Source organism: Rhipicephalus sanguineus, unplaced genomic scaffold, assembly GCF_013339695.2.
Source record: "Rhipicephalus sanguineus isolate Rsan-2018 unplaced genomic scaffold, BIME_Rsan_1.4 Seq585, whole genome shotgun sequence".
Lineage (NCBI taxonomy): Eukaryota > Metazoa > Arthropoda > Arachnida > Ixodida > Ixodidae > Rhipicephalus > Rhipicephalus sanguineus.
Window position 1 is genome coordinate 95,434 of NW_023615564.1, and position 24,568 is coordinate 120,001.

A 24,568-nucleotide genomic window follows, 5' to 3' on the forward strand; every position below is an offset into this window, starting at 1 on the left:
AACACCCTGGCGAATCAAGCTGGGTCACACAGTAACCTGCACACTTAGAAAGTAAGCTTGAGTTCTCGAATCTTTTTCTCAATCTGTGCGCTGAGTATCTTCTCGACGCGAGAGCGGACAATGCCTTTGAAAAGCCTGGTGAAGTAAGTGGAGAAGAAGTTGAACATGTAGCTGAGCGGTCCAAGTCCATTGATCTTGAGAGTGAAGCCCAGCAGCTCCTGCACTTTGAACCGGCGCAGCTGCACGACTCCGTCCACCCTACACCAAAAGAAAAAAAGTGTGAGTCTGGTGAAAAGCAAACATGTGCATAGGCGTGCGCAGGGTTCTCCAATCAGGGAGGGGTGGAGGGGGGGGGGGGCGAAGGTTCATCACAGCGCCCCCACACCCGTAATAAGTCAATGTGTGGGACAGATTTTGCACCCCCCCCCCCCTCTTAGGTGACTAGGGCGGGGGGGGGGCGCCCCCCCATCCCCACCGTGCGCGCGCCTGTGGACATGTGGACGATTTCTTTAAAGCTGCTGAGTACAGTCTGTTTCAGGGCTGCTTTTATAATCATCTTTCTGTCGGTGCCGCTGTGGTCGCCGAGACTTTTTATTAGGAAGTTTTATGTTTGTTTTTGGCTGCAGTTCCATTCTAAAAAACAAACAGACTCTCGTAGCTTTCGATTCTATATTTTCTTATTATAGTACCCAGCATTTTCCTCGTTCTTACTGAATCATTTCCGTGCTGTCTTTCCAACGTATTTCCGTTTTTGCGCAGTACTTCTCGCAGTGGCTTATTTTTGTACATTTCTCCTAATTCTCTGTTGAAGCGCCCACATGTAAAACTTGTTATTCGGTTCACTTGTCCAATGTCCCAAAGCGACTAAGGCTATGAAAGACGCCATAGAGGAGGGCTCCGGATATTTCGGCCACCTGGGGCTCTTAGCGTGCATTGTCATGGCGCAGTATTTGGATAATTTTTCGCAATTTATAGCGACGTCCAAGGCGACGGTAATTTGAAAAAGAGTTCTACTCGATTAGTCTGAGGTGGTCTTCGTACCGCATGTAATCTGCTTCATTATGTTACAGCACGACAAGAATGAAGAAAAAGCTAAGGCGCACATACGACAGGACACAGCGCTGTCCTGTCGTATGTCGTAGCTTTTTCTTCGTTCTTGTCGCGCTGTAACACAATGAAGCTGTACCAACTAGCCCAGTTCACAGTATACTCTTAAATGTAATCTGCGTAGTGAGGAAAAATTAAGTTTTGGCAACACAGGGTTATATAGAATGAAAACTTTTATGTTGCGGTGCCTTCGAGCAGGCAAGAAATGTTTGTACTGACGCACTTAGAGAGACCGATAACTGCCCAGAACATGAAATGAGATGACTCCACTGATGGAAAGATTGTCCGTCGCATTGACTCAAACCAACCCTGTTTTTTTCGTGAGAGGCAGATTTATATTTTTATTTTTTAATTGAAAGTCGCCAAAACTGACCTGTGGCGCCTCTGGCGGCAAAAACATGAACGATCCGATGTACCTGGCCACGTGACCGTTGATTGCTGTACGCGGTCGACGATGTTTTTGTTAGTATTGAAATGCTGTTCGTTTCTTTATATTAAAAGGTATTACTCCATAAAAATGTACATATAGGCCTTCGTTAGCAGTATGCCGACGACGACAGAATGACGAGACTCAAAACATCTATAGATAGAATGACGACCTTGGAACAACAAACACAGTATGATGACAACCGTGTGGCGATGACTATACACGATGGCATGGCGACAATCGGATGACGGCTTCATGCGACAATAACGGCATCACGACAATGGCATGATAACGACGGCAAGATGACAGTGGGGTTGAGAAGGATGAAATGACCACGACGGCATGACGACGTATATGACCGACGATGCATGGTGAATACGGAATTATGACGATTTACACGGCTATACGACATCAACACCTGGCTCGAATGGATCGGCGCCGAAGGGGAAGAAGAAAAGCGTCGACTGATCGCGCAGGCGGTCGAAATGCTCAGCCTATGAATTTGGCTGAATAAAAGTATATTATTACTACTACTACTACTACTACTACTACTACTACTACTACTACTACGACAACATGACAACGACGGCATGATGACGACCAGGGCTTAAAGTCAGAGGGGGGGCAGGGCCCCCCGCCCCCCTCCAATTTTTTAGGAGGGGCTCGACCCCCTTCGGCAGGTCAACTGTAGCACCGCGGCGCCCATTTGACAAGCACTGGAGTTGATTTTTTAGGCAGTAGAGCTTTGTAGAGGTGAATTATAGCTCTCCAATCTCTTGAATAATGATTTAATCGCAATTATTCGGTTGATGGGGCATCATAAAAAAACATAGCTGATCCCTTTTTCATATGAATCGGTATAACACGCAGTGAAACGTGTCTTCACAGACGTAGTTGAGCGTTTGTTGTGCATTGTTTCGCCCCAAGGGCGAAACAATGCACAACAAACTGAATGAATGGTATAGCAACAGGAATGAATGGTATAGCAACAAATTGAAATGTCACGCGACGAACGGCAAGCAGCTCGAAACTTGCAACACGCTGCTCAAACAGAAATGATGCACAGAACGAACAGGATACACACATTTGTGTGTGAGCAACGCGCTCCTTCCGCAAGACGTACAAGCCACCGCTATCACGAGATCAGCGCGCGCGTACGAGCGACCACACCGTTAGAGGCGCGCGCTCATCTCAACGCGTCAGGCGACGGCGTTTAAAGCGCACCCTTCTACCGCCGGTTGCTGCACCCAAAAGCGCAGCACCCGGGCATTCTTCGATGCCTCGATAGGCTTTCGATGAAGTCTCAAAACGATACGGGATGTCGTAATGTTCCTGCACGCTTTCCTGAGCCTATAAAAACAATCGCCCTCCAAAGCGCCGTGCGTCTGCGGCCGGGAGACACTAGCGAGGCGAGCGAGCTGGACCATTTATGTGGCGAAGCCGCCGAAAGGGCGCGGCGGCGAAGAGAAAAGGAACGCGGTACTTTTCCCGTTCCAGTGACTTTAACCGGCGGGAGACGGGCAAGGCCCTCTTTGCCATTCCCAGTGGGAAAAAGGATGCCAAGCGACGGGCTGTGTGGCTGCACAGAATAAGGCGGAAAAAATTTTTTCCCACGTCTGATACCCGCCTTTGTGGGGTAAGCGCTTCATTGAGAATTCGCGAATGTTGTTTGGGGGAATGTTTGCGCCTTCCCTGAACTAGTGCAGCTTGTTTCGCGTGGTTGTCGCAGGCGGTTCATGCGCAATAACATTGCCGGGCGGCTCTTTATTATGTTTGGCGTAAAATTGATGCCTTTGGGCTCACATATAATGATCAGCGCGCCATGAAAACTGACTCCTACAGATTGGTACTGCCTGACGTATGACGAGCACAAATAACAGGTGGTAGCATAAAAATAATGGCTGATGCTCTCCCGGCCGGTTCACTTGTTTGATATGCACCAAAATCGGTACTGCGTGACGTGACTGTACGACGAACATAAATACCCCGCGGTAACATGAAAGTAATGGTACGCATGTCATGTAAGGCATGATTTACATGCCATGCTCATGATGCTGTCGCGGCCGGTTCGCTTGTTTGATATGCACCAAAATCGGTATTGCGTGACGTGACTGTATGACGAACATAAATACCGAGCGGTATAACATGAAAATAATGGTACGCATGTCATGTAAGATCTAGTTCACTATACAATGCATGTTTGACATGCATACATGTTGAATCACAACGCGAATTAAGCGTACGTATATTCTGGTATATACAACGCATGACCTCTAATTTATGTTCGTCACGCACCCATGTCATGCCATGCCAAATTTGCTATACATCCAGTTAACAAAACGGCGGGAAGAGCGCCAAGACAGTGTAATGCAAACCGTGCCGTAAATGTCGTGCATGTTATTATTTTCATGCTGCCACCTGTCATTCATGTTCGTCACACAGTCAGGGCGCGCAATACCAATCTTGCTATATATCAAGCTAACGAAATGGCCGCGAGCATACCAAGAGCGTGCCATCCAAGTCATGCCATACAGACACACAAGTCATGATTTTCACGTTACCACTTGTCATTCGTGTTCGTCATACAGTCACCTCACGCCATACCAATTTGGGTGCATTTCAAGCTAGCCAACCGCCGCCATCGCAGCATAAGCGTGGCAAGTAAGTCATGCCGTACATGACATGGAAGTCATGATTTTCATGTTACCACCTATCACTAACGTTCGTCATACAGAAATAGATCAAGCTATCGAAGCGGCCGCGAGTGCACCATGAGCATGGCATGTAACTCATGCCGTGCATGGCATGCATGTCATTATTTTCATGTTATCACCTGTAATTTATATTCGTCATACAGTCTGTTATGCCATACCGAATTTGGTGCACATCCCATTAACGAAGCAGCCAGGACAGCACAAAGTCGGGGGCGGATAGATAGATAGATAGATAGATAGATAGATAGATAGATAGATAGATAGATAGATAGATAGATAGATAGATAGATAGATAGATAGATAGATAGATAGATAGATAGATAGATACGTACAAAGTCGCAGAAATTCGCGAAGAAATGTTTCGCATTTAATAAATGCAGACAGCCGAGCGCGTAAATGCCGCGCAGTTACCATTTCTTTATCGCGTTATTACGCTTGCGTGCGCATGTAGGCAAGTGGAAACTGCCGCTATTTCTTTCCTAATCAGTCAGAGAACAACGGTATGCTTCATTCGGGGCTGCAAAAGCGCACGCAATGCGTAAAACATGCGTTACTCCACGTGAAATCAGCACCGCACCGCCGCCGCTTCGGCCGCGCTGGACCAAATATGGCGGCGCGCAGGATGGTCGCGGTACTTTTCCCGTTCCAGTGACTTTACGCCCTTCGAGCCCTTCGCGCCATCTCGCTAGTGATAACGAAAACATGCTGACGTACCACCGATCTCTGAGTACCGCCACTGGCAAATGGTGTATATAAATAGCTCGCCGTTAGTATGACCATGGTCCCTCAATACTTCGTATGGACTTGGACTATGGACTAATACTTGGTAGGGACCATGGTATGGCGAAGAACGTGCCGTCTGTGGTCGAGTCGTTTCGCGCCGCGCGATGCGGAGCGAGGGGTCATATAGGTTCGACTCCCGGGGACGGAACTTCTTCTAGTTTTTCTTTGCTATCTGTTAGTCTTTATATTTTACAAAGTCATATCCGTGACGGAAATACGACAGTGGAGCCGTGGTGGACCCCGGCATAAAACCCTTTCGTGTTAAAAGGAAGAAAGAAGCAGGTTTCGTCGCACTGCTGGATGCAATTGCCCGAGACGCTGTACATCATGGGTCCATGTTGGACTAAGCTTCTCGGCACAACACACTTTTCAAAGAGGCACCTGTGCGTGAGGCTACCTGTTGGTCAATCAGTGATGGTTCACCTTCGTCTCTTGAGGTCAACAGTCAATCTTCATTCGTTTAGTTGTGTATTACGGGTCGGTTGCAGTGCGAAATACGTATGTATTTTGCCTACTTTTTAGGCAAGTATACGTGTAAAAATAAAATATAGCATTGTCGTGCCTGCGGTTCTCAGTGCAGTGAGCGAACAAATGTTCTGCTTTGCAGCTAGACTTATTTGGTTTCAGTTCGCATATCGTTATCCTTTGACACCCCAAGTTATTTTTGAAAAATTATTTCTAAAATGCCCTCTTTTTAGTGGTTGATTGGATCGGCACATTGAGCAAACACGCGAAATAGACTCTGAATGATATATTTCTTTGTGCAACATTCATAAGCATTCGTTCATTTTTAGCGACAATTGGCTTCACTACACTGTGATTGTACCAAACACAACCTAATTCTGTGGCCTGCGAGAGTTGTGACGAAACTGACTTTCACCCAGGATAACAAGCTTCACACACACACAGATATATATATATATATATATATATATATATATATATATATATATATATATATATATATATATATATATATATATATATATATATATATATATATATATATATATATCCCTCCGATGAAGGGAGACCTTTAAGCCCTGATGACGACGGAGTGGTGACAACGGTGACGTATACATGACGACAACATGACAGCGCAGTGACGACGATACCGTGAGGTTGGATCACAGTAGCATGCCAGCGAAAAAAAATACAATAAAATGACGACGGCGCGTTCGTGTTTCAGTTCAGTTCAAGTCACCTTCACCAACACCTCCTAGCCTTCACCGGCCGCCTATGCAGGCCTATATGCTGGTTTGCATTATATCCGGGACATGCACGCGCTGTTTCCGCGTTTATTTACGCTCCGGTTTGTTCTAAATAAATTAATTTGATTAGAATAACCTATAAAGAATCTTACGTCATCGCTGACACTCGGTTTTAAAACATCATAAGGGAACAGAGCGGCTCTCAACCTGTCTTTCCAGGTAACAACGCAACTCCGCAAATCAGCCAACTATTTGCCTCTAGCAGTTCTTCTTTTTATTTCCTTTCACTTTAATGAACTATGGGAAACAAGTTGGCTAATCCACTCGGATATAAAATTGGAATAGGATCTCATACGAAGTCATGTTCCTCGCTGCGTCTGTTTTGCAGTTGACTCAAAAACATAATATTTCTTATGACAGATCCCGGTTTGTATGCATTTTTTAAGTTAAACTATTTGTATACTTGCATGCAGCTTTTTAACACGAAAGTGTTCTATGCCGGCGTTCACCACGGCTCCACTTACTTATTTCCGTCACGGATATGAACAGATGGCAAAGAAAAAAATTACACCATCTCCCGCTAAAGGGGACCATGAGGCGATGCGAAGCCGGAGCACTTGCACGATTGCGTTCTGTTGGCGTTCGCTGGGCATGCTACCGACCTCGCGTCGTAGAACGCGAAGAGCAACACCACGCGCGTCGTGTCTTCCTTCTAGCCTGGCCGTTAATTCTCACAGGGCGTGCGGGGAACGCGGTCGACAGGCGCGCGAGAGAGAGGCAGCGTAAAAGAGGAAAGAGAGGGCGAGGGGACGCGCATGCGCTGGCCCTCATCGCGGCGCTGAGAACTTCGGCATGTCGAGCCCGCATTTCAGAGGAGCCAACCGAGGCTGACCCCCGTATTCTAGAACGTCCCTTCACTCGGCACTCCACCTTGACTCGAGAATGTCGATGGCAGATCCACCTTTCGGCATGAATGTTCACTGCATATGAGCGATAGCCGGCATCATTTCGTGAGAACCGCTACGTCATTTTCAGTCGAGTGGAAGCGCTGTGCTCGATTCGTTCAAGTGAAGGGTGAAGTTCGAGTCGAGGCTTGTTTAAGAATACGGGGTCTGAGGCTCAATTGACTGGGGATGTTCACGTGTTGCAGCGGCTCCTGCTTAGCAAGTTTCGCGTCGTCACGCAAGCGGACAGGAGAGTAGCGCGAACGGGTCGCCCCATCTCTAAGTTTCTTCTTTTGTATAGCTTCTTCATGCCACCCGTGCGTGCTTTATTTTATTTTTCTTGAACAAACGCCTAGCGCGCAGCCCTCATTAGGGCTTCAAGATCAATGTAGGCCCCTAACCCGTCCCCCTTAATGCACCGCCTTCCATGACAGCACGTGTTGTGGTGCCCTTCCACCACCTGTGATGGAGGACGACAACCTGCCCCCGCGCTTTCCCCTGGGCTACACCTTGAGCGGCAACACCAGGCACTCCAGGGCCTACGACCTTCTTGTGAAGAAGGCAGCAGGCCTCGTGCGACAGGAGGAGGCACAACAGGCCAGCCCACCTCGCCTCTCAGCCACCACCACCACAGCAAAATGTCGCACGAGGAAACTGAGAGACGCCACCAGCCTCCTGCGCAAGGAAGAGGCCCCGAGCACTCCCAGGCGTACTCGAAGGGCGACGAAAACCTCGGCCTTCTCGGCGCACACCACGGGCGAAAAGAGGCAAGGCAGAGAACGGCACAAGCCTTCCTGCTTCCATCGACATTCCCCCTCAATACGAGGCAACACAGCAGACGGCCGCCGCCATTTTTTCGCCGTAAACATCGTCTGCCACCGCCGTTGAAGGAGCCCCCGCCAAATGCAACCAAGGAGAGACGGAGCTGGAGCAAAACCTGTCTTCCCTCCCTCGCCAAGAGAGCTACGGGAACAGCAGTCACGAGTTCCCCTCTCCCTCCTTGTGCTCGCACATCAACCCGGCGTCCTCCTCTCCCGCCGTCTCCACCGCGGAGAGCAGTCCGACCGGTTCCCCACCTGCCCCCTCCGCAGCGTAGTGTGAGTGCGGACCACAACGCAGATGACCACGCCAGCAGAACGTATCGGCCGACGTGTCGTCGGAAGGTCTTCGGAGATCGGTGGCCGAGCGAAAATTTTCCCATGTCGTTGCTTCGAACGTCGAAGGGGTAGATCTTGGGGGAGATACCCCTCGACATACTCGGGCATTTGACAATGGGCGTCTCGCGCACCCCTCCGACGTCTTTTCTTTGCTTCCCTTTGTCTGTCCGCACCCCCGTCCCCGACGCCGGAAGGGGTGGCGGGGGCCGCGCCGCTACCCCGAGAGGGACAATGGTAGAGGAGGGAGGACGGCCGAAATGAGCTGCAGGCGTTCCCCCGTTTTCAACTTTTGCGCGCAAGTTTAGTCGCTGTGCGCGCCATCTGTGTGACAAGAGAATCGTCTGACGAGAGGCTGGGAGCACGATAAGACGCGGACGGCGTCTTTCATAGACGATCGGCCGATAGGCCTCCAACGCTCAAGTTTGCGCAGCGCCGTCCGCCGCCCCAGCGGAGAGAGGGGAAAACTCCGGTAGCTGGGACGGGTCGCTCTTGCTTGGTTTTCCCATCGCGCGCGCGGAGAACGTGCTCCCCGGGGCTTTTATCTCGCATTTTTCACGCTATGGGTGCCGTTCCTTCGTCGTACTCGAAAGCAGGCACGCAGTCCTGCTGCATTGTGAACTGTCACAGAAGTTTAAAAATGTCGAAGAGCCGAAAACTTCCTGTCATGTTCTACCGTTTCCAATGCAAGCAGTACGAGGAGCAGAGGCGTCAAGAGTGGATTATGGCAGTTCGCCGCGATGCTTTCGCGGTCTTGTCACCTTGAAGCAGTTTTTGTCGTACACAGTATTACGAACTATTAACGGGGAGAAACGCGATGATCGTGCTCATTTGAAAGGGAAGTGCGTTTGTGAACCGAAGTTACAACAAATAGACAGCCGCTGTACGTTTCGAGATTGCGCGCTGGCTTTCCGAGTCAACCATTTGTAATGTTACAGCAGCGGAGCATTTGGGCTTATTACACCACAGTTTAAATAACGTACCGTGAGTACTAAGTGTTTAATTCAGCTGATTGCAGTACATTTCCCGTCGCGGCTCCCTGTAAACAGAATTAAGCTGTATGTTTGCACTGAGCGTTTATATTGGCCTTGCATGCGACACGCCGTGATTGCTTAGAAGGCTGAAGTGTTGCGCTGCTAAAATCGTGGTCATGGGTTCGATTCACGCATACAGCAGCTGCATTTCGATGGGAGCGAAATGCACTAACACCGGCGTACTTAGATTTACGTACACGTTAAAGAAACCCAGGTGGCCGAAATTAATCCGAATTAATCCACCACGGCGTGCCTCGTATTAATGTCGCGTTCGGCACGTAATAAAAAGCCTTGCATGCCGCTTTGGAAACGAGCTGAAAAAAGAACCAAGGTGGCAATTAAATTTTCGATGGCCTCGCGAGTTCAGATGCGCTTAATATTGGGCACAAATCTCGGCATAATCATAAACATGCGCGATCCCAGTGGGTATTGTATAGTATCAGGGGCGTAGCCAGAAATTTTTTCGGGGGGCGGGGGGTCCAACCATACTTTATGTATGTTTGTGCGTGCGTTTGTATGTGTGCGTGTACATATACGCAAGCAAAATTGAAAATTTTCGGGGAGGGTTTGAACCCCCCCCCCCCCCCCCCCCTTGGCTACGCCCCTGTATAGTATGATGCTGACCAAGCGAGCTGTCGAAACAACCAAAGCGACATTCGAATAAGCGAACACGGTGCGTGATCAGGCGTCGATATTATTCGAAATGAAACACGCCTCTGCAAGAAGCATGCATCGTCGAAGTGGGCATGAAATATTTATTTATTTTTTGTTTGCGTATATCATTATGCTGTCAAAGGGAGCTGTAAAAAAAATCCAAGGCGACATTAAACTTGCGATCCGACGTTGTTATCATTCGATGCAAACCTCGGCAAAAGTGAAACTCCCACGAAACTGAACACTGCGCATTGCGATGCAGCCAGTGACTCAACAGGGCAGATGTAAATTTATGCTCTTCACACTGAGCTCATAATAAATTTAAAGCCGCACAACAAACTTGGCATCCAAGCAATTGAAAAGTTATCAATAGAAAACGCACGCGAAAGCATGCTGGATGGTTGCTGACAGCTCCGAGTATACACGACTGCCGCAACGAATGTGCGTTTTACCGGTAACATAATTACAGAACTCGCGCAGTCACCTCCCTACTCATGTCAAAGAAATGTGCCCGTTCAGCATCTGCACGCACGTAGCGCCCGCACAAACGGCATCGCCCTTGACGACCTGCTCGGTCCCGAAAAGGTGGTCGATCAACCGTCCCTCTCTGGTAAGATTCCCACCGTTAAAACGTTTTTTTTCCATCTCTGGGATCTTTCTAAACCTTCAGAGCAAGCGACACGTGAAGCTGCACGTGCACGGCGAGCAGAGAACAGCGCGTGCAGGGTGCCTGAACGTGCGGAGACAGCGCAGTCAAAAGGCTGGTGTGGGGACAGGAGCGACCGGTTTTCGCAAGAAAGGCGGCGAAACGCGTGCGACGCAGCGCCCCCTGGCCGAGCTTGGGAGGCCTATTGTTGGCGTCGTTACAGTGTAAATAGGACGACGGCACGACAAAAGACACTCCCGGCGACAGTCGGCAGACTGAAATCGGTGTCGTGTCGTTCTAGTGTAAACGCGCCTTTACAGATCTCCCGACCAATTGCCGACGCGTTTTGCTGGTGTTTTTGGTCTGCCATCATGTTACACTACTACGGCATGCTGTCTTTGGAGGCGTCGGCGTCAGCCTAGTGCGACCAGACGGTCCAGCGACATCGTCGGCTCTGTCGTGTCGCTCTGATGTAAACGCGCCTTTACACCACTGCAACCCGAACTTATATCCCACCGATCTGTGTAAAGCGTGCAGGCACAGAGAAACGCTGCGCCACATGGATGCTCTGGGAATGTGCCGGCAACAACGGTCCTGAAACCGCCGCAGTCCTCAGGAAGCCTCAGCTCACTCGTTCCCGCCGTCGCCGCCCCGGCTGCGGGGGTCGCGGGGGACCTTCTCTGTCGGCGCCGCGGCCGCTGGGAGGCGGCCCTCGAAAGCTCGGAGTAAGATTCGGAGTGGGGTGCCTCGATGCTCTTCCACGGCCGCCCCTCTGTGGGGCGAGGGAGGACGAACATCGAGGCACCCTATAAATCGGAGCTGAACGACCAGCTCTGCACCGTCCGGCAGGCCGAAGGTTCCGCCTGAGTCCAGGGACTCCGAGCCACCACCTGAGGCCTCCAAGACCAAACTGCCGGCCAACTCTACTCAATAAAGTCTATTCCTTCTGCTTCTTCCTCTCGAACCCGGTGCTGGACATATTATTAGAGATATCGGTAAGCCAATGGCAAAGGAAACTTACGAATGAAAAAAAAAAAAAAAAGGTGAATTCTGCCTCGAATAATTCTTGTCTCTCGCGTCCTTTGACTTGATTTTCTTTCTTTGCCTCGCCATAGCTATTGCGTCAGATCTAATTATGCATATTCTCTCACTGCCAAGGCTTCTTGCGAATTTTTCTCGAGGTCAACGGTGGTCAAGGAACATCGCGCACGTGTATTACAATCGGCGTGCTCTTTCAGCTTGGTGCTGTTTTGAGAAGCCCATTCAAGTGCGTAGCTTTTTAGCACGGCAAGTTTAAAGGGACCGACAACTGATTTTTCTCGACCCAGTTTTTTACGGCGCGACAGGAAGCTCACCCTTCGTAGCGTTTGTAGCTGCAGCGGTTTATCCGAAAAGCACGTAGTTATTTTAAAAGCAGTATTTTTCGATCTGAAAGGCTCCAAACACGCATGGAGGCTTGCTCCAGCAACGCTGAGAATTGATAGTGATGCCGCTAGCCCTTGTGAAAGCTGTCGTTGTTCTGCTTTCGCAGGAGGGTGATTCCACGTAAGATCGAACAATCGATGGCTGGTCGACCTCTCAAATTTATTTCAAAATTTTATATATTATTGCCTGATGAGTGGAAAGAAGAGATCCGCAATTTGTTTTGCCGCCAAAAATTTTTTCGAAGCACAGGAAATCAATAATGACGAAGAGGTGGAGTGGAGCGCTCATCCGCTCTGCTGTTTTGGCCAACTTTCGTTATGAATTGCACAAAATAAATTAAAGTTAGGTAGCTGAAATTTCTTTAACTAAATATATGCATGTTTTTGCTTCTGCTCAGGTATTTTTAGTTTTGATGTGTAGTGTAGATGTTTTTATAAAAAACCTCAAAGTTGGTCCAGGAAACGTTATTTTCTTTACTTTGAAGGTCTTTATCTCGAAAAATCCTTGTAGCAGAGCAACAAAAATTGCGCATTACGTTCTTCGCATGGTTATCTACCACACTGCCGAATATTATATTTATATAACTTTTCAGTAAAGAGATATGATCGGGCTAAGTTAAAGAAAACACCGGACAATGAAAACTTCTGACGACAATTAAAAAAAAAACCCATTTTTTATATTTCTTAAACTTTGTCCACTTATTCTCCTCCACATCAGCTTTCATAATCATTGAAAACATGTTGCATAATGTCGTTGCACTAATAGTTACGACCCCTCCAATGAGACCCTTAAGCAAGGATTGGCGATTCCGACTTCTTGCCCAGCAAGTGTATAAAATGCAGGCAGGATTGAATTTCTTTTTATTAAAAGGCCAGCAGGTACCGAAAAAGGTGTCGCTGGCACTGAAGACGTTAATTTTGAAATTATTTCGTCACTGCAGCAGCCACGAGCGCGGGGCTCCCGAGCAGGCACGCGTTGTAAGAGACCGCGCAGTGAGAGCTCGTTTTCGCGTCCTCAGACCGATTGAGTTCGAAACAGCAACACCTCTGGGGTGACTTGAACGCACGTGCACCGGTAGTCGCAGTGATCTGGTTAATGACGTCGATTTCTTTTTCAGGGGGCATAAGAATGTCATCGTTAAACTGTGCGTTCCGTGAAGATCTTTCATTGCAGTGGTAGCAAAAGCACGCGTAGCAGAAGTAGTCCGTCTCACTGGAAGTCACTGATCTTTCGGGCGTTAAACGTTTCTTCAAAGCGTATATGCCTAGGTCGGTAACTCTGCGAAATTTTCGCTTCTTTGCAATAATTAAAGGAGTACTGACACGATTTTGAGACATCGCAAAAGGGACATTTTTTGCTTCGTTGTTGTGCAGTGTCAACGCTGTCCACACACTGGAGTCGGAGAACACGTATAAAATATTTTAATTTGGCTTTGAAGTTTTCGTCGCTGAGCATCTGCAAGCCAGCCCCACTTCAAGGACATTATCCCGACGAGTCAAGGCAGTTCCCCCGAGTATGCGAGTTCTGCGTCCTGCATGCAGCCTAAATCGTAGAAATCACTGTCAGGGTCACAGGACGACAATTCACTCAACGTTGTTTTTGTGCACCACGAGCAGATGACGAATTGGCTGCTATTACGTCGCGAGTTTCTGTATCTCCGTGACGTCACACTGCTATGAAACGACACTGAGACGCCACCCCCTCGATATCTAAACCGAAAGTGTCTTTTTAAAGGTGGCGCTAAATAAAATATATACGATGCATTCCCAGGCACCACAATAGTCGTTTTAGGTTTCTCGACACCAGTATTTTATTTAGAGCAACAATCCGAAATTTTTTAAAAATTCGTGTCAGTACTCCTTTAAGCTTCTTGTGCTTCGAAAGGTAGTCTCCACAATACACTCATTCCGAGCTATACTTTCTCGCCATGATACGCACAGGAGGAGTAGAGTAAGAGCAAAGCACAAGAACTATCCGCGCCGAATGAAGTGTAAACAGCGCTCTGAACGCGCGGCTAGTTCAGGCCGTCTGCTGCCGACATCTAAGATAGGCAAGCGCATCCGGTTACCGATATTTTTGCTTTTCTTTCCTTTGACATTCCATATGTTGCTTTGCCACTGGAGCGCCACGTTCATGCTTTCCACTGATCGCAACTGGCGCAGCGCAGTTTCTCTGGCAGCAGCGTGCGTGAAGCCAGTTATGAGCGCTCATAGCTCCCTTATAGAGTTTTAATCTTGCTTCCATCTCTGCCTTGTTATCAGCGCCTAGCTGCGATGCGAACAGAGGGCGGATAGAATAGCGAAGCTCCAGTGCACGTGCGTTCAAGTCACCGGAGAGGCGTTGCTGTTTCGAACTCAATAGGTCTGAGGACGCGAAAACGACCTCTCACTGCGACGGTCTCTTACAACGAGCATCTCGGGTGCGCGCGCGCCTGCTCGGTAGCCCCGCGCTCGTGGCTGCTGCAGTGACCAAATAATTTCAAAATTACCGTCTTCAGTGCCGGCGACACCTTTTTCGGTACCTGCTGGCCTTTTAATAAAAAGCAATTCAATCCTGCCTGCATTTTATACATGTGCTGGGCAATAAGTCGGAATTGCCAATCCTTGCCTAAGGGTCTTATTGGAGGGGTCGTAACTATTAGTGCAACGACATTATGCAACATGTTTTCAGTGATTATGAAAGCTGATGTGGAGGAGAATAAGTGGACAAAGTTTAAGAAATATAAAAAATGGGTTTTTTTTTTTAATTGTCGTCAGAAGTTTTCATTGTCCGGTGTTTTCTTTAACTTAGCCCGATCATATCTCTTTACTGAAAAGTTATATAAATATAAGATTCGGCAGTGTGGTAGATAACCATGCGAAGAACGTAATGCGCAATTTTTGTCGCTCTGCTACAAGGATTTTTCGAGATAAAGACCTTCAAAGTAAAGAAAATAACGTTTCCTGGGCCAATTTTGAGGTTTTTTATAAAAACATCTACACTACACATCAAAACTAAAAATACCTGAGCAGAAGCAAAAACATGCATATATTTAGTTAAAAAATTTTCAGCTACCTAACTTTAATATATTTTGTGCAATTCATAACGAAAGTTGGCCAAAACAGCAGAGCGGATGAGCGTTCCACTCCACCTCTTCGTCATTATTGATTTCCTGTGCTTCGAAAAAATTTTTTGGCGGCAAAACAAATTGCGGATCTCTTCTTTCCACTCATCAGGCAATAATATATAACATTTTGAAATAAATTTGAGAGGTCGACCAGCCATCGATTGTTCGATCTTACGTGGAATCACCCAGGAGTTACTGTTTAACCACCTTTATTTTAAGCTTTCCAACCAGTTTTGAAAATAGCAAGCTGTTACAATTAGATGTGTGGCTTTATACACCTTCCCGGTATTTGTACAGCGTTGTGTGCGCCTGCGCCCAAGGTTGCCTGTGTCATGGATGGCTTGTCCCGGCGTCGTTACTCTCTCGATACACGAGCCAAGCCAAGTAATCGAAAACGTAACTGTGCATATACGCACGGCCGCACCGAGGAGCAGCGCGCGTCATTTCTGAGACGAAGCGTAGGTAGCAAAACTATGTCGCTCCAAAATTTTAGCGACCTGAAAACTGCGTGCACGGTTGCATGAGCACGCTGAAAAGTTGCTCAAGACGCGCTGACGAGCATGGGATCATTACGTCACGCGAAGGAAGCGCCACTTTAATGCATACTACTAACGCAGGCCTATATGTACATTATTATGGAGTAGTACCTTTTAATATAAAGAAACGCACAATATTTCAATACTAACAATAAAATCGTCGACCGCTTACAGCAATCAACGGTCACGTGGCCGTCTTCATCGGATCATGCATGTTTTTGCCGCCAGAGGCGCCACAGGTCATTTTTCGCGACTTTCAATTAAGAAATAAAAATATAAATACAACTCTCACGAAAAAAAAAAAAACAGGGTTGGTTTGAGTCAGTGCAACGGACAATCTTTACATCAGTAGAGTCAACTCATTTCATATTCTGGGTAGTTGTCGGTCCCTTTAAGTAATTTCTGGGGTTTTACGTGCCAAACGCCTGGTATGATTATGAGGCATGTTATAGTCGAGGTTGACCGTCCCGGCCGGGATCGAACCGGCGACTTTCGGGTCAGCAGCCGCGGGCACCGTAACCGTGCACCACCGCTGCGGACAGTACGGCAAGTTGATTCAGAAAGTAAACAGGAGTGATTCTTTCAGACAGAGGCGAGTACACAAGAGAGGAAGCAAGCAACTGACTTTACCAGAAATTAGTGTAGTAGTATAAAAAAAAAGGTAAATAGGAGTGATTCTTTCAGACGGAGGCGAGTACACAAGAGAGGAAGCAAGCAACTGACTTTACCAGAAATTAGTGTAGTAGTATAAAAAAAAGGTAAATAGGAGTGATTCTTTCAGACGGAGGCGAGTACACAAGAGAGGAAGCAAGCAACTGACTTTACCAGAAACTAGTGTAGTAGTATATAAAAAAAGGAAAGGGCTTCGTCTTTGGTGCATTTGTCTTCTATCTGGGTCATCCACATTGACCCTTAAGTGTGTTCACTATTTGGTTTTTTTCCGGCTCCGTCCTCCATTCCCTAGCAAATTATATCGAACAGCCTTTTCGAACACTTGAGGTAAAAAAAAAAATCAACAAGCAAACAATTCGGTCCTTGTAGCGTATATAGAAGGGGTGAACGTTTCTTTGCGGCGAAATGCGAAGTATAGGTCTGAAACCGATACCCATATTGTCGTGTGAAGGTGAGATAAAGGTATACGCACAGCATGTTACGATAAGTATATAAAGGTACGCGCGATAATTAAAAAGGCTCCCTTTACAGGCTCGACAAAGGCTGATACTGATTTTCAGGCCTCGAAACGAGCTATACAAGCAATTGTTCAAAGAGTAATTTCGTCGTCCGTGTACCGCCGATTTGAAGCATTATTTATTACTAGCAAGCAACAGAGAAAAAAAAAGTTGCAGAGGATCCTTAAGTATATCCTTATGAGATAACAACACGAAAGCGTTTTCTTTTGGCTAGGCTGTAGTTACGGGGACGTCACGCCTGCAAGTGGTTGCTGCAGCACAGCGGAGCGCGCGCCGAGTGTCGCTGCGGCGACGCCAGCTGGGTGCGCGCTTTCGCCAACCATGAAACGTGGTCACGGCCGCAGGCGTTTGCTGTGCCAGTTGCTGGCGCCAGCATCAGTTTCAGTGAGGGAGGTCACGTGCTTTCATGTATAGGGCTTTTGCGGTAGCCATATGGCTGCGCGCTTAAAGGGGCCCTGCAACACTTTTTCAAGTAGCCATGGAGTGGCTTCTCTAAAGGAGCTTATTGCCTCACGAATCGACGGTCGCAAAAATTTTCAGAATCCGTCCAGTACGAGCGGAGTTACAAAGATTTGTCGCACGCTGTAATTGCTTCCTCTCTTCTCTCGTCCCGACGAAAGCGCTGGAAGCTAAGCAGGGAGGGATGGTACGGGGGAAGAAGGTACGTCACGCGCGTGTCATGACCTTGAGCACTTTGTTTCATTTTTCTTCGAACGCGCGGCGTACTTGCAGTGCGATCACGCGCGTGTGCAGGCAAGTGGTGGCCTCCCGCGGCGGCCACAGTAACTATTGTGCGCGCCATGTTCAAATCAGCCAATGGCGTGGAATTTGAGTCAATGACGCAGTGATTTTGAGTAAATAGCATCATTTGTAGAGAGAAGAGGAAGCGACTTTTTAGCTGACTTTGAGAATTTATTGCAAATCCCAGACCGCGTGCTGCGCTATAATGTTTGGCTCGCGTGTTCTCGGAAGCCTCGACTACCGATCGGCAGCGTTTTCTGACCATGCTGAAAAAGTGTTGCAGGGCCCCTTTAAGCTATTTCACGTTAAATATTCGGTTGTATTTGAAAGCAAACTTTGATTTCCTTTGATACGAAGAGCGTTCGAATATTCACTCGCAACAAGATTATTAGCGGATATTCCTATGTTACTTGTAGAATGGTCCAGCGCTGAACAAAAGGACCAACGCGAACTGCATGGAAGCCCCTGAGGTTTGCCCTATACTACGCGCTGTCTCCGTATCACCACTGCCCAACTCACTGGAGTGCTTCGAGGAGCACGCGCACGTAATCGATGTGCACGTGCAGGTCCACCGTGGGACCGCGGCCCATGAACTTGACGTGAGCCTTGCTGTCCAGATCCAGGGCGCCCACGCCCACGTCGGCCAGCACGTCCAGCCCTTTGTCGTCCATCTGGAAGCGGCAGTTGCCCGTGCGCTGTACAGTCGACAGGCCCGTGAGCGTAGTGTTGTAGAGGCGAACCTCGCCATGGAAGCGCACCAGGAAAGTGCGGTCAAAGCCGGCCACCTGCTCGGGCAAGTGCAGCGGGTCGAGCGTCTCCGACTGGCTCACACTCTCCAAAATCTGGTCGAACACCTCGTTGGCATGCTGCTCGGCCGCGCTCTGGTCTGCGACGTGGCAAAGGGCGGCAACCGCAATTACGAGTTCCGCAATCTCGTGTACAAGCACACTGCGTCGTGATCGTGAGCTTATAGCGGCGCTAAAAGTATGCTACTCCGGCCATTTTATTCACGTTAGAACACACATGCCGCTGGAAAGGTCTGAGGAAGCCAAACCAGTGAATCAACATGCCACTCAGGAGGATGTTGCTACGCATGCAAAAATATTCAGCTTAGGACTAGAAGAAAAAAACAGTGTTCTTGCTTTTTCCCGCTTGAGCTTTGAACTATATTTAATTTTCATAGTACACAAGTACTATGGTATCTGGGGCATAAACTTATAGTAAGCAGGTAAAACAAGCAATCAAGTAAAAGTTTTGTTTTCTTCACATTTTAGGTATCAACATCTAAAAAATGCGATGTGACACGTTTGAAGACATGAATTAGTAAAAATGTACAGGTTCAACATGTATATTGGAAACAGCAGGGTATACATACGTTTCACCATGAGAAATGCCGCGCAAAATAAAAACGAAAGTAAAGAGAAAATAGGGAGCTTTCGAATAGGGGCCCCAAATAAATAACGTCGAGGCTACTGCGCATGCGCGGGACCCAAACAGCGTTTAGATTTGTGTTGGGGACGCTATTTCTCGAATTTAGCGGGAGCCCCAAAGCCTGCCCCAAAAGCGTCAAACAAACATGACGGCACCCACTGAAGTGACGGCTCTTGGTCAATACTACAGTGACCTAGAACAGGGGGAGTGTCCAAAGCACCGCAAACCCTATTCGAGGATTCTTAGCTCCTACTTGGACCAAAGCGAGCACACGCAAAGGGCTTTGGGGCCCCTATTCGAAAACTCCCTAATAACGCAAGTGACACCCACCACGAATATATGTGCGCGCGCGTGTATGTATGTATGTATGTATGTATGTATGTATGTATGTATGTATGTATGTATGTATGTATGTATGTATGTATGTATGTATGTATGTATGTTAGACGAAATCTACGTCAAGGCGGGAGTACTTAAATAACCACCCACAGTGATGGTTATTTCAGTGTCGTAAATAGACGTTTTGTATATTCCCAGCCTGAATAAAAGTAGTATCAAAGCTGTATTTTTTTGTTTTGTTTTGTTTTCCTCTTCCTTTTTTTCATTCTGGACTAGATGCCGTGAAAGCTTTTTTATCAATATTGATTCATATATTATCAAGGCGAGAGCCTTAGATGCCTCATCAAACGCGAAAATTGACCGTCGGCGTCCCACGGCGTCGGGCACAGCACGAGTGACGCAAAAGATCATCATCATGTGATGACGTCACCATATGACGTCATCATTGCGTCAGAGATCTAAGAAAACTGTGACGTCATCAAGACGTCACAAATTCTGGTCTGACGTCATGTCACATGATGTCGTCATCACATGACATCGTAGGTTGGTCAAAGGTGGGCCGATCACAGAGGCAGTGCAAAACCAGGTGAGGTGTCTCCGATCCTGGAGGCGGTGCAAAACACGCTAGGTGCACAAAGCTTCCGGAGGGTGGCGGGGCAGTATCAATACATCGAGTGAGAAGAAAAAAGAAGATGGCCTTCGCCTTCGAGTCGTCTTATGAATACACAAGGGACCCTGTGAGTTTTTGTATAAATATGAGGGCTGCACCAACTGCGTACAAGAGTGTTGGGTCCTTTGGCAGGCACTATGCTTTTATTCCTAACATCCTGATGTTTCTTTTTGAAACTCAACTAAAAAAAAACTGAACAACCGTGCTAAACTTCGAAGAGGCGAGGATGGGTGGCAAATGCTTGCCCCATGTGCCACGCCCCCGATAGCCGCGTAGTTATCTGCGCGCTGCATCGACGAGGAAGGGTGCATGTGAACGGCAGTTGCCGCGTCGCTGGCTCAAGAAATAATTTCAAAATGACATCCATATGTACTGGCTCCTAAAGTGATAGGACAAAACAGGGAACGAATTCACGAAGTATGTTCATTTTGACTGCATACCTGCTATTTGCCATTGGACAGTCGCTGTCGCTAATAACGTGTACAACGTCGCCGTTGATTGGCATGGAATCTTTTTAACAGTCCTTGTGTAAAAACCAAATAGAGAGTACAGGCCCATGATTCTAATTCACTAAGCTTTTCTTTCATTATTTATTGCCATTGGTCGGTCTCCTTCGATAATGACACGTTCAGCATCAGGAATGGCTGACTTTTTTTTTTCTCGCGAGATTTTCTGTCGCGTATTACGCGTCCGCACTTTACATTCTGTCTGGAAGCTGGCAACTTCCCTCGTTGACATAGCATACTGTGGGACACGTGCAGTTGCGCGCAGTCGGCGCCATGCAGCTTACTTTGCGCCGGAGCAGCGACGACGAGGCACAGCAGCAAGGGCAGCAGCATTACAGCGGTCTTCCACATGGCTCTTGCGAACGAAAAAGAACATCGTAATATATGAGTTAGTGTGACCAACATTTCGTCACCGACGCACGCCCACAGTGTGTCATCTAAATATAAGAGACTTTTTTTTTTTTTCGAATGGTGTTTAAGTGCCAGTGTTGCCGTCCCTCTCGGCTACGTATACAGCGCAAGCATCGAGGCGATGAATATGTGTACTGCCAAATTATTTAGACAATCCTGCGGAGTTTTAGTACAAGGAGTATAGACAATGGCAGTCACGCGCGAAATATATACAGGAACGTGGAACACGGATTAAGAATAAAAGTATCCAAACAATACAACCCATAAAAGTAATGAAGGCATTATGACGACTGAGCGTGCCATCATGGTAAGTAAACGCCATATCGCTAACTTACAGTACGAACATTATTACAAACTGAATCGCACAGGTTAAATTGTAGTAAACTTCACTGTCGCATGTCTTAGCGCTAAAAGGCCAGAGCAAGAGGACGATTGCTACAGCGCAAAGGGCGAACACGCAGGACCACGTGCTCAGAACCTTTCAGCGCTCGGCCGTCTGCCATGTGTCGTCGCCGTTTGCGGCGTAGGATTAATGAACAAATATCAATTCGTTTAATTAACTCATCCTTCTCGTAAAAATGCCTTTCAACGTTAAAATAGCGATCATGATTACTAAAAGTTTTCACCAAAACTTAACTAGCTCAAGCAATGTTGCTGTTTCGCTTAATTCCCTGAAATCCGAAGTTGGCGCACTGTGAGAGGTACTACCTGGAGGCGGCACTCATTTAGGGATGTATTGGACGATAATGTGGCTATCTGGCCTCATTTTTTTCACCTCAGAGTGAAAACGCAGCGCATCACAAAGAAATGAAAAGACCGTATGTATAACTGACATGTTTACTTCGAAGTTCGTGAACATTCGTAAACCATGACCATGCAGCGCGAGTTCGCGCGTGTCAATATTTGCACTAATTAAAAAATCAGAGCAACATGTAGCTAATTGGACCGAAGTGGCAAAAGGTTTCATTTTGTTCGAAATAGCGTCGTTAGGAGTGACAGATAAATGTAAAGAAATTCACTATACAATCGTAAATGCGAGTGAACAATGCATGTAACACTCTCACGGGTACATATGCAATGCAGCTTTTTCATTTTTTACTTTTTATTTCAAACACCTAAAAAGTAAAGTACAAAGTGTACTCGATTAACGTCGCTTTACAGGTGAATTGTTTGTCTAGATAAGCATCGTTTGCAAGAAAAGCCACAACAATTAATTCACTAACTAGTTACATTGATTAACTTATTCACACTTAACGGGCGCATTTTTATATTAGACAGTTGGATATAATAATTAGAAATGTTTCAAAGTGACCACGCATGTACAGACCAAAGAATAACTGGCGTCGAATTATTCGTTCAGTTCAGCCCCTCTGTGACATAAAAGTGCGACGTCAACGGAAGCTGTCGTCCCATTTTCCTCTTCTTGCGCGCTCATTCCGATTTGCAGTTTGCGCAACTCGTGATTGAACGCATAGTCACTTCAGCAGCAGGGGGCGCCCCTTTTATTGCTCGACAGAGTGAAGATCTCTTTCACCCCCGCGCTGTATACGTCACAGGAAGGTTGCGCCGCGATCGAATTTTTGGAAATCTGTAACTGTACTCTTTTTGTGATAATTCCGTTTGGATTTCTATTATAAACGTAAGCCGTAAAGTTTGCACCTAAAAGTTATTTATGTAATAGGGTTAATCGGTAAAAGAATTGCTTTCGTTTTTCTTGCACACGATGGCCTCCCGGAAAGACCACTAATCTGTAATATGCCTGTCCCGATTTGGGTAAATTTTTGCAGGCTTTCAAAAAAAGGCGTTCAAAAACGGTTAGATGCAGTTAGATACAGATACAGAAGCAGTCGAAATATAGTGCGCTTCTGCTCTACAGCGAGAACCAGAGGACAAAATTTACATAAAAAAGACCCTCACGTTTTTCCTGCAGGCAGGGCACGTATATTACATCCGATAAGGCGACGCAAATGATGACAGCGAGATCATGCTATAACTGTCTATTGCCCGAAAAAGTGCGCCAAAAGTTTTTGCGCTTCGGTATGGTATGTACACCACGTATAGTTGTGCGTATAAATCGTGTGACCCCCATAATCTTTACACGAAAACGTACTATACATACTGCAGTGCCTTCTCACTTCGCTGGCATCAAAACTGAACGTGTCCAAAAATAGTAGAGAGAGCACACAAGCATGCTCCAATTCCGCTGCAAAGGAAACGTATTTTTCTTTGTGCGAGCATGAGCACACGTACCGCCCAACAAATGTTTTCGGTAAGCATGGCGAAGACTACATGCACCGGGGTCTGTGAAACATTTTCGTGTTTGTGATGAGACGTACGGGAGCTCTCTAGTTCTGGCCTTTATTACCGTCAAACCACGCACGCAGTCGGACACGTCGCGCGTGCAACACTTTCGTGGGTCAGTTCAACAGAGCGCAGGGGGACGTGTGCCTTTTGTTTTCGCGTGATCGTCATTGCCGCCGTTTTTTCCCCCGCACCGGCGCATTGCAGGCATTGTTCAGGTGGGAGCCTTATGTCGGTTTGGTCCATCCGCATATGGCGAGAAGAATGGATCGAACAGATCGTACTTCTCACTTTTGCTTACGAAAACGAAAAATCAAAAATAGACCTTTCGAGACCAGTCGATCAAATCGTCTGCCGCTACGAAGGCACTTTACGCGAGGCGAGGACAAGGCGGAGAGATAGAGCTGTAGTCACCACTTAACCAGAACACGTATACGGCTGTCCTGGTGTATACGATAACTACATTGGACAAAACAGGCACACTATAGCGACGAGTTTGCGGAGAAGGTTTCGCCCAGCTACACGAAACTTCTTGCACACCGATGAAATAAACATATTGAGAGGCCGGCTACTGAGACCGTCTTCAGTGCGCAAACGGATACCATACTTGAGATTCAATATTATCTCCCATGCAAAGGAAATAATTGCAAACGTTTAATCCCACACTTCTGAACATGCGAGGCGCAGCACGCGGTATATCACTTTGGAAGCCAAGCTGGTATCTCGATGCGCAATGTATACGTAAAGAGAATATGGTGGTTCCACGTTTAAACAAGCGTGGCGGTCCACGTGGGATTACTTGGGTAGACAGCATCGTGTTAAAAATGCCAAAAATAATGTCCGTTGTGTGGGAACATAAAAGATCTTGCGAACCTAGGATGCCCGCTTAAATTTTTATGTTGACCCCACACATGCGCTACGCGGCACTTTTTAACGATAACGTGGAGAAGAAAAGAGCTGCGGTGTCACCGACTAAAGAAATGGTCGACTCACTGAGCGTCATTGCTTATGTAATAATATAATAATTGATGGGACTTCACGTGCCAAAACCACGATTTAATTCTGTGGCACACCGTAGTGGGCGATTCCGCATTAATTTCGACCATCAGGGGTTCTTTAACGTGCACCTAAGCACACGGCCGTTCTTTGCATTTCGCCCCCGTCGAAATGCGACCCCCGTGGCCGCGGGAATCGAATCCGCGCCCACGGCAGTGGCGTAAGCAGTGGCGTAGCCAGGG

The 24,568-nt window shown here is 47.3% G+C and overlaps 1 protein-coding gene across 1 annotated transcript; it reads right to left on the bottom strand.

Moving 5' to 3' along the window:
* LOC119377849 (mite allergen Der f 7) lies at window positions 1-20,973 on the bottom strand (the record flags this gene model as incomplete). Its single annotated transcript, XM_037647147.2, is given in 3 exon segments — window positions 1-258; window positions 18,192-18,558; window positions 20,903-20,973. Coding segments are annotated over 3 exon segments (648 nt in total). The 3' UTR covers window positions 1-44.
* Between the last annotated feature and the right edge of the window lie 3,595 nt (window positions 20,974-24,568).